The 13,215-nt window shown below is 46.8% G+C and overlaps 1 protein-coding gene across 5 annotated transcripts in view; it reads left to right on the top strand.

Moving 5' to 3' along the window:
• Positions 1-13,215, top strand: part of SRGAP3 (SLIT-ROBO Rho GTPase activating protein 3) — a 259,954-nt gene that overhangs the window by 201,911 nt on the left and 44,828 nt on the right. For 2 of the 5 annotated variants that reach the window (XM_066244398.1, XM_066244401.1), the window contains exons 10-12: positions 1,348-1,432; positions 6,837-6,864; positions 9,322-9,408. In XM_066244398.1, the coding sequence (XP_066100495.1) occupies positions 1,348-1,432; positions 6,837-6,864; positions 9,322-9,408 (200 nt within the window). Of the gene's footprint in view, positions 1-1,347; positions 1,433-6,836; positions 6,865-9,321; positions 9,409-11,805; positions 11,909-13,215 lie in introns of all 5 variants that reach the window. The other 3 variants (XR_010727270.1, XM_066244400.1, XM_066244399.1) reach the window with 2 other exon arrangements.

Consider the following 13,215-nt stretch of genomic DNA (forward strand, 5'->3'; position numbering starts at 1 on the left):
GCCTTTCCCTACAGCTGTGTTCACAGGAAGATGGTGATGCTTCAGATGCTCTATTGCTAATTTCTCTGCTTCTCTGACACCCTTTCTGCCCATTCTGGCTGGGGCAATAGAATGGATTTCTTTGTGAGAAATGAGCCGGCAGATTTGGAGCAATCTCGGCCATCCCTGTGCCTTTGTTCTTGGACCTTTTGCAATTACCATTCCATCTGCTTAGAATGCTCCTTACCCAACATACCTACACGGCCCCTTCCTCACATCCTCAGGCCTCGGCTCACTTGTCAGCTTTGCAGCCAGGTCTGCCCCGACTCCTAGTCCTCCGTTTCTGCCTTATTTTCATTCCTCACCATCTGACCAATTGTGTGTTTTACTTAACTTTTTTGGACAACTTGTTTCTCTCCTCACTCTGCTGCCTCGGCTCCACCAAGTAAGGGGTTTAGCCAAATCTCTCAGCACTTCCTATATACCAGGCATATAGCAGTCACTGACTGGGTGTGGACTGCACCTGCAGTGGCTCATGGTCCAGCAAAGGTGTGCCCCAGCACACAGGCTTCGGTCCTGTGTTTGGGTGTTGCAGCATGGCCGCTGCTGAGTCAGGGAAAGCCGGTACTTGTGTGGAGGTGTGGCTGAGGCCCTGCTGAACTTGGGGCAGGTGGATGCGCTTCTATTCTGCATGGCCCCATCCTTCCCTATTGCCCAGAGTGCACTGTGCTTGGCCCAGCCCCTGAGCTAGAGGCAGCCCAGGGGCCTTGAGCACATCACTTCCCTTTGCCAGCCTCACCTGTCTCATCTGTGAGAAAGAAGAAAACATATCCCCCAATATAGTTGGGGTTATTTTAATAGGATCATCTCTAGGGATCTGCAGAGCCCTTTCTCCTTCAGAAGAAAGAAAGACTTGTTCCAAAGCTCCTCTCTGACAGATCCAATAAAGCGCTCCTGCCTCAGCCACGCGCCCCCAGGGAAGGTTCTATCTTCATTGCTCTTGGCCCAGAAGCACAGCAGAGGTTTGATGACTAAGGAAGCCCTCTGCTTAAGAGCACCCATACCCCTCACCTGACAAAAGCACCTTTCACTGCTCCATTCCCCCTGAGCTTGCTTTGTGTTCCCAGACCTGAGCTGAAATGCCTGGAGCCCTCATGGGACTGGGCTGCCCCCCCCGCCCCCGGCAGAGCTGGGGATCTGATGGAGAAGAGCCCAGGAGCAGCTGCAGGGCCCCTGTCTGCTCATCGGGGTCCTTGAGGGTCACACAATCTCCTTTTGACCTCCCCAACCCAGAGGTCCATTCCAGAGGCAGAGATTGTGGGACTTGGCCCTGTAATCTGTAATGTTCTTGTGCCTTGTGTCTTACAGAAATTTAAAGAATATGTGAATGGCAGTAACCTCATCACTAAGCTGCAGGCCAAGCATGACTTGCTCAAACAGACCCTGGGCGAAGGTGAGTCGGGGGGCGGAGACCTGTGAGGAGGGGCTATCTTGCCCACTGTGTTCTGTTAAGAAAGTGGGCACTTGGCAGAATGAGGCCTGGTGCTGGGTCCACCTTCCAGGACTGAGTAGGCTGCTAGTCTATAGTCTACAGCCCTGGTACAGGTGCTAAGAGAGAGCTAGGCTGGCTGCAGAAAACAGGGGGCAAACATAAGTGTTGGTTTAGGTTGTGGGGGAAAGTGTAAGGCAAAGTGATAACAGGATCCCCAGTAGGGAGAAGGTGGGGATTCAAAGACAATAGGGGTCTACATTAATGCTTTTCAGCAGATAGTCTTTGCCGGGAATACTATTGGAGTGTCCAGGATTCTAGATCCAAAGAAGAAAAGTCCATGTGTAAGGCAGAGTTTGGCCCTTGAGGGGCTTGAGGACTAGGCTTAAAACTACCCAAAGGTTTCCAATGATAGTTGAAATAAAACCCCAACTGCTCTCATGGCATATGAGGCCTTACGTCATTTGACCTCTGCCTATTTCCCTGACCTCTACTCCCTTACTGTGCTCCAGCCACACTCAGTTCCTTTCTGCTCTTCAAAACTCATTGAACTTATTCCTGCCCCAGGACCTTTGCACATACTATTCCCCCTTCCTGGAATGCCCTTACCCTAGATCTCAGTATGGATGACTCCTTATCCTTCAGTTGTCAGCACAGATATCACATCTTTAGTGAGACTCTCCTTGCTACCTGACTTCAAGGAATCACCACCTCTGTCCCAATATTGTTTGATTTTCTTCATTTCACTCATTGCCATGTGAAATCACCCTATTTTTTATTTGTTCATTTGCTATTCCTTTTGGTCATGTGCCCCCACTCCCCATCAGTATCATATCTTAAACCAGAATAGGGACCCCCTTTCTTATTTTATTCACCACTTTATGCCCAGAGCCTAGAACAGTGCCTGGCTCAGAGTTGGCACTCAATTAGTAGTCACTGAATGAATGTTGAATGGAAAAGTCACCAGCACATGAACTAGGACCCACGGTCAAGAATGGTTTACAGCAAGTCCTGGTGGCCCTGCAAACTGGTGTGAGGCTCAGCTATGATGGGAGGAGGTGACCTGGTTTCTGAAGCTGCTGGGCCCTGCTTGGAGCACGTATCCAAGCAGATATCCCCCACACTCAGATGTCTTCTATGTTCTGTTTGGAGAGGGCTACTGGCTGAAGGATGTGCTCCACCAAAAGGAAAGGAAGCATGGGATCCAGGAAATAGGGAGCCACCACGAGAAAGATGATGATGCCAGTAGATCCTGGGATGACAGCTTGACTCAGGCCTAGAAGTCACCCAGGACTTTGGGAGCAGGAAAAGCATTACAGGAGGAGAGCTGTGCTGGGGCATGGGGCTGGCATTCATCGGCTGCCAGGGGCTTGCCATCAGTAGCATGGCCTGGCCATTCACCGGATCACTCTCTTCTCCCTGGGGACACCATCCCAGTGGCTGTGCTCAGGCCACACAGGACCTCCCTGACACTGACCACTCAGAGTGGGGCTAGGGTATGGTTATACCTCCATCAATGGCCTTCTTATTTCATCTAAGACCTATTTAGTATGAGGAGAAACAATCAGGAAATTTTGAAAACAGGTAAGAAATGTGTGGTTGGTTGGAATACTTTGAGAAGATACAAGTTGTTTGTGTTTTTTAATGAAATATATTATCATGTCAAATGCCCCAATTTTTCCCAAGTACTCTTGCCAGCATGGCTGAAAGAAAACATAAGTAGAGGAAACACAAAGTCCTTTAGATCACCTTCAGTTAGAAATGAATTTTTGAACACGATTTATCGCAGACACATAAGTAAAAAAGCTCTTACATGCCCCACAAATTGGCATTCTTTATTATAAATAATATCACTGCCACATCTTGGGAACAAGAGTGCCCACTGTTATATGCCTTTGGCTGTTGCTGTGTTGTTTCATTGGCCAGAGAATTCTTAGTTTATCACCTGAGTCTTAGACCTTTGACCTTTATGTTGCTCTGGGTAGTGTGTGAGCTCCAGGGCTTGCACCCAAGACACAGATGGTTTTGCAATTTACTGAGGCCTCTGAAGGATGAATGGTGCATCATCTGCAAGAGGGATGGGACATGACCTTTTCAGGCCAAGAGCTAATAGCCCATCACAGAGCACAGCGTTCAGCAGGACCAGAGAGTCTGACCTTCTAGAAAATAACTGAGCCACTGACCATAAAATATTTCTTTTTATTCTCAGCAGGTCTCAGGAGGTAACGGGTAGAGCATTTTTGATTTCTGAGATTTGTTAGAAGTTGAGACAACAGACTCCAAAAGACATTGGTGATGGGGTTCTTGAGAGTTGGAATGTGGTCTAAAGCTAAGGACAGTGTGTTTGAGTCCTTGTCAGAGGAAAATCTGCCTGGAGTGTGTGCTGACGTTCCACTGCAGGACCGAAGCCCTTTGACCTCTGCCTCCCCACTCCTCACCTCCTTGCCCTGTCTGTTCATTCACCTGTCCATCCGTCTATCCAAAAACACAGGAAAGACAGGCAAGGTTCCTGCCCTTATGGAGAAGGAAGACCTCAAACAGTAAACAAACTATTAAGTAAGGAATTATAACTGTGATAAGTGCCATGGATGGAGATGAAGAACAATTGTGTGTATGGGAGCAGGCAGCACTGGGGTGACCCGCTTTAGGTGGGTGATTTGGAGAGGCCTGAGACGGGAGGTGCTGGTTAAGCTGAGACTGAGGGAGGAGAAGGTGTCAGCTACATGAAAAACTGGGAAAGAGTGTTGGGGCAGAGGGAACAGCATGTGCAAAGGTAGAAAGGAACGTGCGGGTTGGAACTAAAAAAAGGGCAGTGTGACTAGACTATCCTGAATATATAGAGGAGTGGACAATTGGGAACCAAGAGGAGGTAGAGCAGAAAGCTCCTCCCAGATCCCCTTCGTGGGTCAGGGCAGCACAGTTGACTGCAGCCCTGAGGGGAATGACGTTCTTTACAGTCAGGGCAGGCCACTGGTCCCACTCCTTTGTGGGTTGCCATTGGCTTCTACTCAGGGTCTTGGGCTACACGAAAGATTCGCCCAGATTGGTGTCTGAGAGGAATTTGCCCCAGTCTCCAGACACACGGTCTAATTAAGCAGAGCAAATGTGTTTTGGCTCTTTTCTACTTTTCTGTTTTGGTCTTTGGGTCCAATTCAACCAATTTCAGTTACCCTTGTAACTGCTTGTGGCTTTAGTCAGGAATTACAGAATTGTGTGTCGCTTTGCTCTGAGTTCTATTTTCAGATTTCTATTACTTTCTCTCCCTAGCCCCATTCAGCATTGCTATCTGTAGTGAAAAATGCTCGCTTCATTCTTTTAAAAAGTCCCTGTTGTGTGAATGCTGGATGGAATTCTAGTCTAGTGTTGTGCTGTCCAATGTGGTGGCCACTAGCCACATTTGCCTATTGAACACTTGAAGTGTGGCTAGTCTGAATCGAGATGTGTAAAATTAACACCACATTTCAAAGAGTTAATCCCCCCCAAAGAATACAAAATATCTTATTAATTGTTTGTATTGATACCTATTGAGATGATATTTTTGATATGTTAGGTTAAATACAATACTGTATATTATTAAAATTAGTTTCACCTGTTTCTTTGTACTTTTTGTAATGTGGCTACTAGAAATTGCGGCCTGCATTATCTTTCCACTGGGCAGCATTGGCCTAGAGGTCCTCCACTGCTCCATGGAAGAAGTGAAGTTCTGAACCACGCTATACGGAAGAACTTCAAAAGCCTTAGGCTGAGTGAAAGATGCAAAACGCAAAAGACCACGTATTTCATTATTCCAATTGTAGGAAATGTCCAGAACAAGCAGATCTGTAGAGACAGTGAGTGGATTAGTGGTTTCCAGGGGCTCGAGGTGGGAAGAGGGAGTGACTACATATTAACCCAAGGGATCTTTCTCATGTGACAGAAAACCTCTAAAATTGAATTGTGGGTGACAGTTGCACAACTTTAAATTTAACTAAAAAAAATGCTTGAATTTTACATTTCAAATGGGTAAATTTTATGGTATGTGAATGATACCTCAGGAAAGCTGTTAAAAAGAAAGTGGGGGCAATAGATATGAGTCTGGGATTCCAAGGATCCAGATGTGGGGTCTGAAAATAAGATTAGGGATCCTCAGTAAGCATTTGATCGCCAAGAGGGTGCACAGAGAGAAGAGAAGAGATTGTGTGTGTACCATGGGGGCATCCCAGCATTCAGAGGTTAGAGGTTGGGCAGATGAGGAAGAGACAGGAAGAGAGACTGAGGAACAGCCTGGAGGGCAGGAAGGACACCTGGGAAGTGTGGAGTCATGAGAAGCAAGAGGAGATGCTTTATCAGAAGCAGGGAGCAATGAAGTGGGTTGAATTGTGCTGAGAAGTCAGAGAAGACCTTGGATTCAGCCACACACAGCCGTCTCCGTGGGATGGTAGGACCAAAGCCAGCTGCAGTGGGGTGAGAGGAGGAAGGACAAGTGCCCCTGGACAGCTCCTCTGGAAGTTCTGCTGTAAAGGAGAGCTGAGAAATGAGATGTAGTGAGAAGGAGAAATGGGGTCAAGGGGAGGTTGAGAAGCTAGGATATACATAGCCAGACATGTTTTTACGCTAGTGGAAATGATCCAGAAGGGAGGAGATTTGGTAATACTGGAGAGAAGGGAGACACTTGCAGGAACAGAGCTCCTGAGAAGGGTAGAGGGATGGGACCCAGAGCACAGGGAGAAGGCTTGGCCTTTGGCAGAAGTGGGGTGCTTCCTCAGGAGTGGCAGGTGAGTGGGTGGGTGGGTCTCTTGGAGGCAACACCAAGACCTCATGTTACTGGTTTTTCTTCCCCACTAAGGAAGGAGCAGTCCCCAGCTGTGTATGAAGGCAGCAGGGATCAGGGAGTCAGCAGTTAAGGGACAACAAGAGGCATCTATGGCTGGTACACTTTAGGATGAATAATTTTTGTTGATATAAAGCAATGCATAGTCATCAGGCTTTAGTATACATAGGTGGAATCACCTGAGGTGCTTGTTAAAATGTAGATTCCTGAGTTCTTATCTCAAAGATTCTGATTCAGGAGGCCCATGGGAGAGCCTAGAAATCTGCATTTTTAACAAGCATCCCAGGTGATTCTGATGCAAACAGTCAGCAGGCTGTAGTTTGACAATCACTGAAGAATGTGTGTGAACAATAAAAAATGAAACGTGAACATAGCCCTATGAATAGGAGGCATTTTGGATTTGATAAGAGGCAGTTCTTTCCAACAGACCTTAGGCGTGATTTGGTTCATTTCACAAATAATTAAGACCAGTGTTTTGTTGTTGTTGTTGTTTTTAGAAAAGATGAAGGTTCTCTGGTTAAATAATAACTAAACATCAATACCTACTTTCCTTTCCAGGGGAGAGAGCAGAATGTGGCACGACCAGGTAAGAACTGGGCATCTTGTTCCCTCTCACCTGCTGCCCTGAGGTGGGGAGTGGGAGGAGGGAGGAGGAGCAGAGGAGGGGGAGGTGGAAAGCAGATGCTGCTGAGAGCTCAGACAGGCTGGGCTATTCTTAGAATGGAACAATTCTCCGCCACTCTCCCAAGGGGATGGTGTTTTAAAGGCTGCTCTGCTGGTTCTAGCCTTAGACTGAAGCCATACCCTCTCCAGGCTGGTGATGGGGACAGGGCTTTCAGAGCTGCTATGGGTTAGTGGGGTATCCCCCCTCAACTGCACTGTCCATTGGATGGGACAGTAATATATATTGCAGAGGCTGTGGGGTTGCTGTTGATTTGTCTTCCCATCTGTATATGGCTGCTGAGCAAACTGCCCAGCTGAGGCGGGGGGCCCAGCCCAGGGGCCCCATTTTTCCAAGGCTTTGGATTTGGCTGGAATTGCACACATCTGGGCATATGCATGCGCATACCCACATAAGCGTGCACAGGTGCCCCACTGCCCGCACCCTGGCTTTGGACCTGACCCGCACTTGGATGGGGAGTCCCTTGTTGGGAAAATAACAAATGGGCAACTTCTGCTTTCTCTCCAGCTTGCTCAACATTACCCTTTGTGCTTTTCCCTGAGCAGACCAGAGCCAGTGAACACTTTCCACGCAGCAGCTGGTAGCTGATGGGCTGACTTTTGGCGACTGGACCTTGCCTCTATTTTCAGAGAGTTTAGCTCCATAAGCAGCCCTGTCCCTGTCCGGGTTGTTCCTTAGAGCCCATCTGTTTCCGAGTGCCCAGCAATAGCTATCCTGCTGCCCAACATGAATTTGGCCATGACCTAGAGGCCCATACTTTTCCATCAGGTGGCGGTTGAGAGCTACCTTTTACCTAATTCTGGGCCTGGTGACTTGATGACATCCTTTCCCCACAAATTCTTTCCTGTGACCCAGAATCCTAGAAAGTTGTCATACTTGGCAAGAGGGGGGATGAACCCTTACCTCTCTCCTCATCTAGAAGGGAGTTGGCTAGAAAGAGGCTTGGCTTGGAAAGCTCTGGGTTCTCAATTTGCTGAGCCCAGGATGGCAGAGACTGGGGGCTCTCTGCAGGATTAGCCTGTGCAGCTGTTCCTCCGGGCCCTGGAAGTCTGGGGACATCAGGATGACTCATAATACAGGCAAGGACCTCTGGCACGCAGGCTGACAGATGTGTAGGGTGACTTTCTAAGAACCATTTATAAATAGACCCCTTATTTATTTATTATTTATTTATTTATTGGCAAATAAATAAATAAATAGTCCCAAAACAACAGAAGCCACATTTCACACCAAAATGGTGAAACAGATGGGGGATGAATTGAGCCGTCCCGTACTTCCTCTTAATTCCTAGAATTTCTGTCGGAAAGGTTTATTCCAGCAGGTTGCAGGAGAGAGCTGTAATCAATCCTTGGCCAGGTCCCAGGGTCTACCTCAGAGAAAAGTTGAGGATTTTTTCGGTTTTGTTTTTTTTTTTAATAAAGTCCAATGAGATGTTGTCTTCTACACCCTCTTTGACCTAGGGCCTGGGAAATCCGAGCTAAGATTATTGCACCTCCCACTGAGACACATTGCACTAAAGTGAAAATCCAACTCTCTGTATTCTGGCCCTTGGCCAAGGTCAAAGTCAACTTCATTAGTAAACTAAAAGCTTCCCCTTACTTCCACAAATCATTTTTAACTTGTGCAATGGATTGTCAACTTGGTAATAGTATTTAAGTTAATCTGAAAGGCCCTGGGTGAGATGTTTCTATACTGTGGCTCTCTGTATCTTCCTAATTTCCTGCCCAAAATCAGTGTCATTGTGGATGATCATTTCAGCAGATCCTCTCAGCCAAGTCCCCGTTGGCCTTGTATAGATGGTCCAGTTTTTGCAGATGGGCTACAACACATTATAGTTTTCTCACACTGGAGATCCTTATCTTATAATAGCCCAAATTCATAATAATGCTGTAATTTAGGCTGAACATATGCAAAATGTCAAAGCCAGAGGCAAATGTAAGGTTTGATTACGGTTAGACAAACTAAAACCTGGCTTTCCTAACCCAGGTTGATTTACCTCTAATGTCTGGATTAGAGGTGAAATCACTGGAGATTTCTCTCCAAACAGGTGCAACCCAATGTACAACCATGCACAGCTTCCAAGAGCCTGCTTACCATTGAACTACAGAATTGCCGCCATTTTGGATGTTGAGAGCCATGTGTATTGGGTTGTCTAAGGAAGACTAATCATTGACCTTTTGGTTACAGAATAATTCTGAGGCTAAGTCCTGTGTTGCCAACATATGTTAATTTTCATCTTGGTTGAAAGGCAGAAAGGGGACATTGGTCTCTGGTTTCTCTTTCTTCCTCTCTGTGGCTTTCTCTGTTCCTGTTTTCCCTGCCTCTCTTTCTTTCTTTCCTTTTTGCTCTGCATCTAAGCAGCAGAAGAGATGGAAGGCTTAGGCTGCCCCACTTTCCTTGGCTGAGCTGCCCCCCTGCTCCCCACTTTGTGCCCCACCCATCATTTCAGTAAGTCGCTATCGATTTGATGTCATGCAAAGTTGGGATAGCTACGTTTCCTTGTCAGAGATTCCAGTCAGTGCACAGAGCACACACAAAGAAATAAATCCCGGTGTGATTCAAATAGCCCTTTGCTTTCTGGATTGGGTAGGAGAAATGGGAAAAAGTATTCTATTTTCCCTTTATTTCATTTTGTAAACTTAAAGGAAAAAAATCCTTAGGATTTATTTTAAGAAAATATACCAGCTGGGCACCAGGATCTTTTGATACTGGGTGTTCAACACTTGCACTAAGAGTTCCTACTCTTTTTGGCCATGGGAACTTAAGAGATAATTTAATGCTACTACTGGATGTTCTGTGATAAAATCAATTTCCCAATTTCACACTCACACCTGAACCTGGAGTAGGAAGAGCTGAATTCTATTCATCCCCATGACCTTGGGCAAGTTTCTTAATCTCTCATCCGCTCATTTGCCTTATGTCTAAAGTGGGTTTAATAAATCTTGCCTAACTCACAGGGTTGTTGTGACGGTGTCATACCATGTGAGTTAAGGAAATGATTGAGTACATTCAAAAATGGAAACCCCAAACACTATGAGGACAAGGTAGTAAAGTTGCTATCTTGAAGTTATTTCTAATTCCAAGACTTGAAACCTATGGCCTTGTGTCACACTCTTTGACACTGTCTTTTGGAATTTGGAAATTTAAAAGCAAAGCCATTGTAAGAAATACTGGCCCCATATACCCACATCCTCAAAAAATAAGTAACTGACAAAAAAGAAATGACATGGACTTAGCTAACCAAATTGACGAAAGATCCAAGATGGGCTCGAAGTAATCTTGCCTGTTGTTTCTTTTCAAAATTTTGGTCTGTGCTATTATTTTGGTTCCATGTTTGGGTGGCATGATATTTGGATTTAACTGTGTCTTTGCCCATGCATGTCCTGGAGCTAGCAGCATTTGCTCAATACTCACACGCCGAGGAGAAGTTGGTTAGAGTTTCCAGGATGGCTGGGCTACTGAGGAGACACGCACAAGGCCAGTGAGCAGAGGCAGCATGACTCTCATTCACCTTGATTGGCTCCAGAGCCCATAAGATTTGTTGCCCATTTACAGAACTCAATCAAGACCTGGGGACCAGGTCTTTGCTCATCATGTGTGAACATTATCTGTGCCTGGCAGGGTCCCCACTTGTTGCTTCCCAAATTGTGAACCAAGCCATTTGAAAATGAACTGCCTCTTTTGATGAGGGGCCCTCCTCCAAACCTCAGAGCCCTTTGCCCTGGAAGGCTGGCACATTTAGTCAGGCCAACTTGGGTGGCAAAAGATGAGCAAATAAGCCAACACAGGCATATGCATGGTGAGCAACTCTGGAAACTGGTCCAGTGTTTGTGGCTGTTTCACTGTCCCAGGTGAACTGTGGTGTGGTTTCCCCTCCCTGTGGCCAAGAGGGGCGCACATGGAGTGGAGATCCTAAAGCAAAGCAAGACACTTTCAGCTTGACCCCATGGGTCCTCCCTGGCAAGGGTTAATGGGAGGGAGAGCCCTTGGCTGGGAATGAAAAAGTGCCCTAAGTCTCCATGACTGGCTCAGTGGGAAAAATCTTAGATGTGGAGCCAAAGAGGACTCCAGTCTGAGTTTGGGGCCTGGCTCTGCCTGTTTCCCTCTCTAGGTTTTGGTTTTTGCCTCTTTAAAATGAGGCCATGCATACAGGACTGAGCTGACATTAAGTGTAGTAATGGATTTAAAAGTGCTTTAATCGAAGTGTACTTGACTAAAGAACAGGATATAACCAATCCTGGGTCATTCCAGGATGCCAAGGAAGCTGTAGCCTCCCTCTTGGCATCAGTTTCTTCATCTCTAAAATGAAAATAATAATTGCCTGGCTCATAGATCAATGAAATAAAGATTAGTCAAGTACATTTGAAATGCCAAGCGGCATTAGGAAGATCAATGCCCTGGTACACTGGGAGTTGAGATTTGGTGGTAAATTTAAGCCAAAATAATGAAAATTAACCCTTCCAATCATCTTTGGAAGTCTCTTGCTTTCTCAGGCTACAAATTACATCTCTCTCCCCTGATTCCCCTCCATCTGGTCAGCTTTGCAGGATGACAGCCTCTGATTGGAGGCTCAGTGGTTTCCTGGATATATACTATCTCCCTGCTATGATTTAGAATGCTTTTGTGTTATACAAGTGTTGCTCCCGCCTGACATTGTGGGTAAATTAAGATGCCCTACACATCCAAAGGCCTTCAGATGGAGCATTGGACACCAATGTGCCGGGGGTTCAGGGGCTTCCATGTGCATTTTGTGTTCTCCTCCAGTCATGGGTTTAAGAGTGTCTTTCCCAGTTGTATGTTTACATTGGTTGCTTTCTTGATTTCTTTTGTTCCGTTTTCCCCTAGGCCCCCCTGTCTTCCCCCTAAACCACAGAAAATGAGGAGACCTAGGCCTCTCTCAGTGTGTAGCCATAAACTATTTAACGGCTGTATGGAAGCGTTCATTAAGGTACTTGCTGGGGAGCCGCAGAGTCCGCGAATGCACCCAATGTAATGGCAGCCTTTTTCCACCTCCCTTGGCCAGCAGCCCTGCCCCCACCACCAGAACTTTCCATCCGTGCCCTGGGTCAGGCCCTATAGCAGAATAGTTTCTCCCCGCAGCCTGTGCTTAGCTTCAGTGAAAGCTTCTAACCAGAGCTGCTTCTGTCTCTGACCAGTTGCTCCTAAGTGCCTTCCCATGATTCTCAGGAGTATGATCACAGAGAAACCCAGTAAAGTCTACATGAGGCTGAAGTGCCAGCGCAGTGGTCCCCGCCCACCTCACTTTGTTGCTTTGGAAACTGTGGTCCTCACTAGCCAAAATGACAGTCAGAGAAACCGCTACCTTCACACCCACGTCTCCCAAGAGGGCTTGGTTGGGAGCAACACAAAGAAAATCCCTGCAAGCAACAGTGTGGTTTTATTTATTTATTTGTTTTAGTTAAGAATGTACCAGCAAAGGAACCAGAAAACTTGTGTGACAGAACGCCCTCCTACCTACCTTTGCTTCTTGTTAGGCAGTTTGGGAAAAGAGAGAAGAGCTGAGGCAGTCCTTTTAGAATTCCTGGTTAACCCTTGGCATCTTAAACTAAAAACAAACCAGTTTACCTTGGTGAGTTTCTCTTTTCTTGCTTCTTGGACATAAAGGGTACATGATCAAGCTATCCTAGGGAGAATGGCCCAGGCAAGTTCAGATGGTGCTGGAGTTGAGAAGGGCAGCAGGTGAGGGAGAGATTGAGGATGGGGAGACTGAGGCTAGGGAGATAGATGTACTTTTTTTTTTTTTTTTACAGAGGCAGAGATAGACAGGGACAGACAGACAGGAACGGAGAGAGATGAGAAGCATCAATCATCAGTTTCTCGTTGCGCGTTGCGACTTCTTAGTTGTTCATTGATTGCTTTCTCACATGTGCCTTGACCGTGGGCCTTAAGCAGACCGAGTAACCCCCTGCTGGAGCCAGCGACCTTGGGTCCAAGCTGGTGAGCTGTTTGCTCAAGCCAGATGAGCCTGCACTCAAGCTGGCGACCTCGGGGTCTCGAACCTGGGTCCTTCTGCATCCCAGTCCGACGCTCTATCCACTGCGCCACCACCTGGTCAGGCAATAGATGTACTCTTAACATTAGTCAGGGGGAGCAAGAGATAAGGTTTCTGCCAGATATTTCAGAGCTCGCCGCCATCCAAGGAAGATGCTTTCTACAGGAAAGGAGACCAGTGGTGTCAATGAGAGGAAAGTACACTCTTGGGCGCTGGAGCAGCGGAAGTTCCGCTGCTGTCTC

This window comes from Saccopteryx bilineata, chromosome 10 (assembly GCF_036850765.1).
Source record: "Saccopteryx bilineata isolate mSacBil1 chromosome 10, mSacBil1_pri_phased_curated, whole genome shotgun sequence".
In the NCBI taxonomy this organism is placed as follows: domain Eukaryota; kingdom Metazoa; phylum Chordata; class Mammalia; order Chiroptera; family Emballonuridae; genus Saccopteryx; species Saccopteryx bilineata.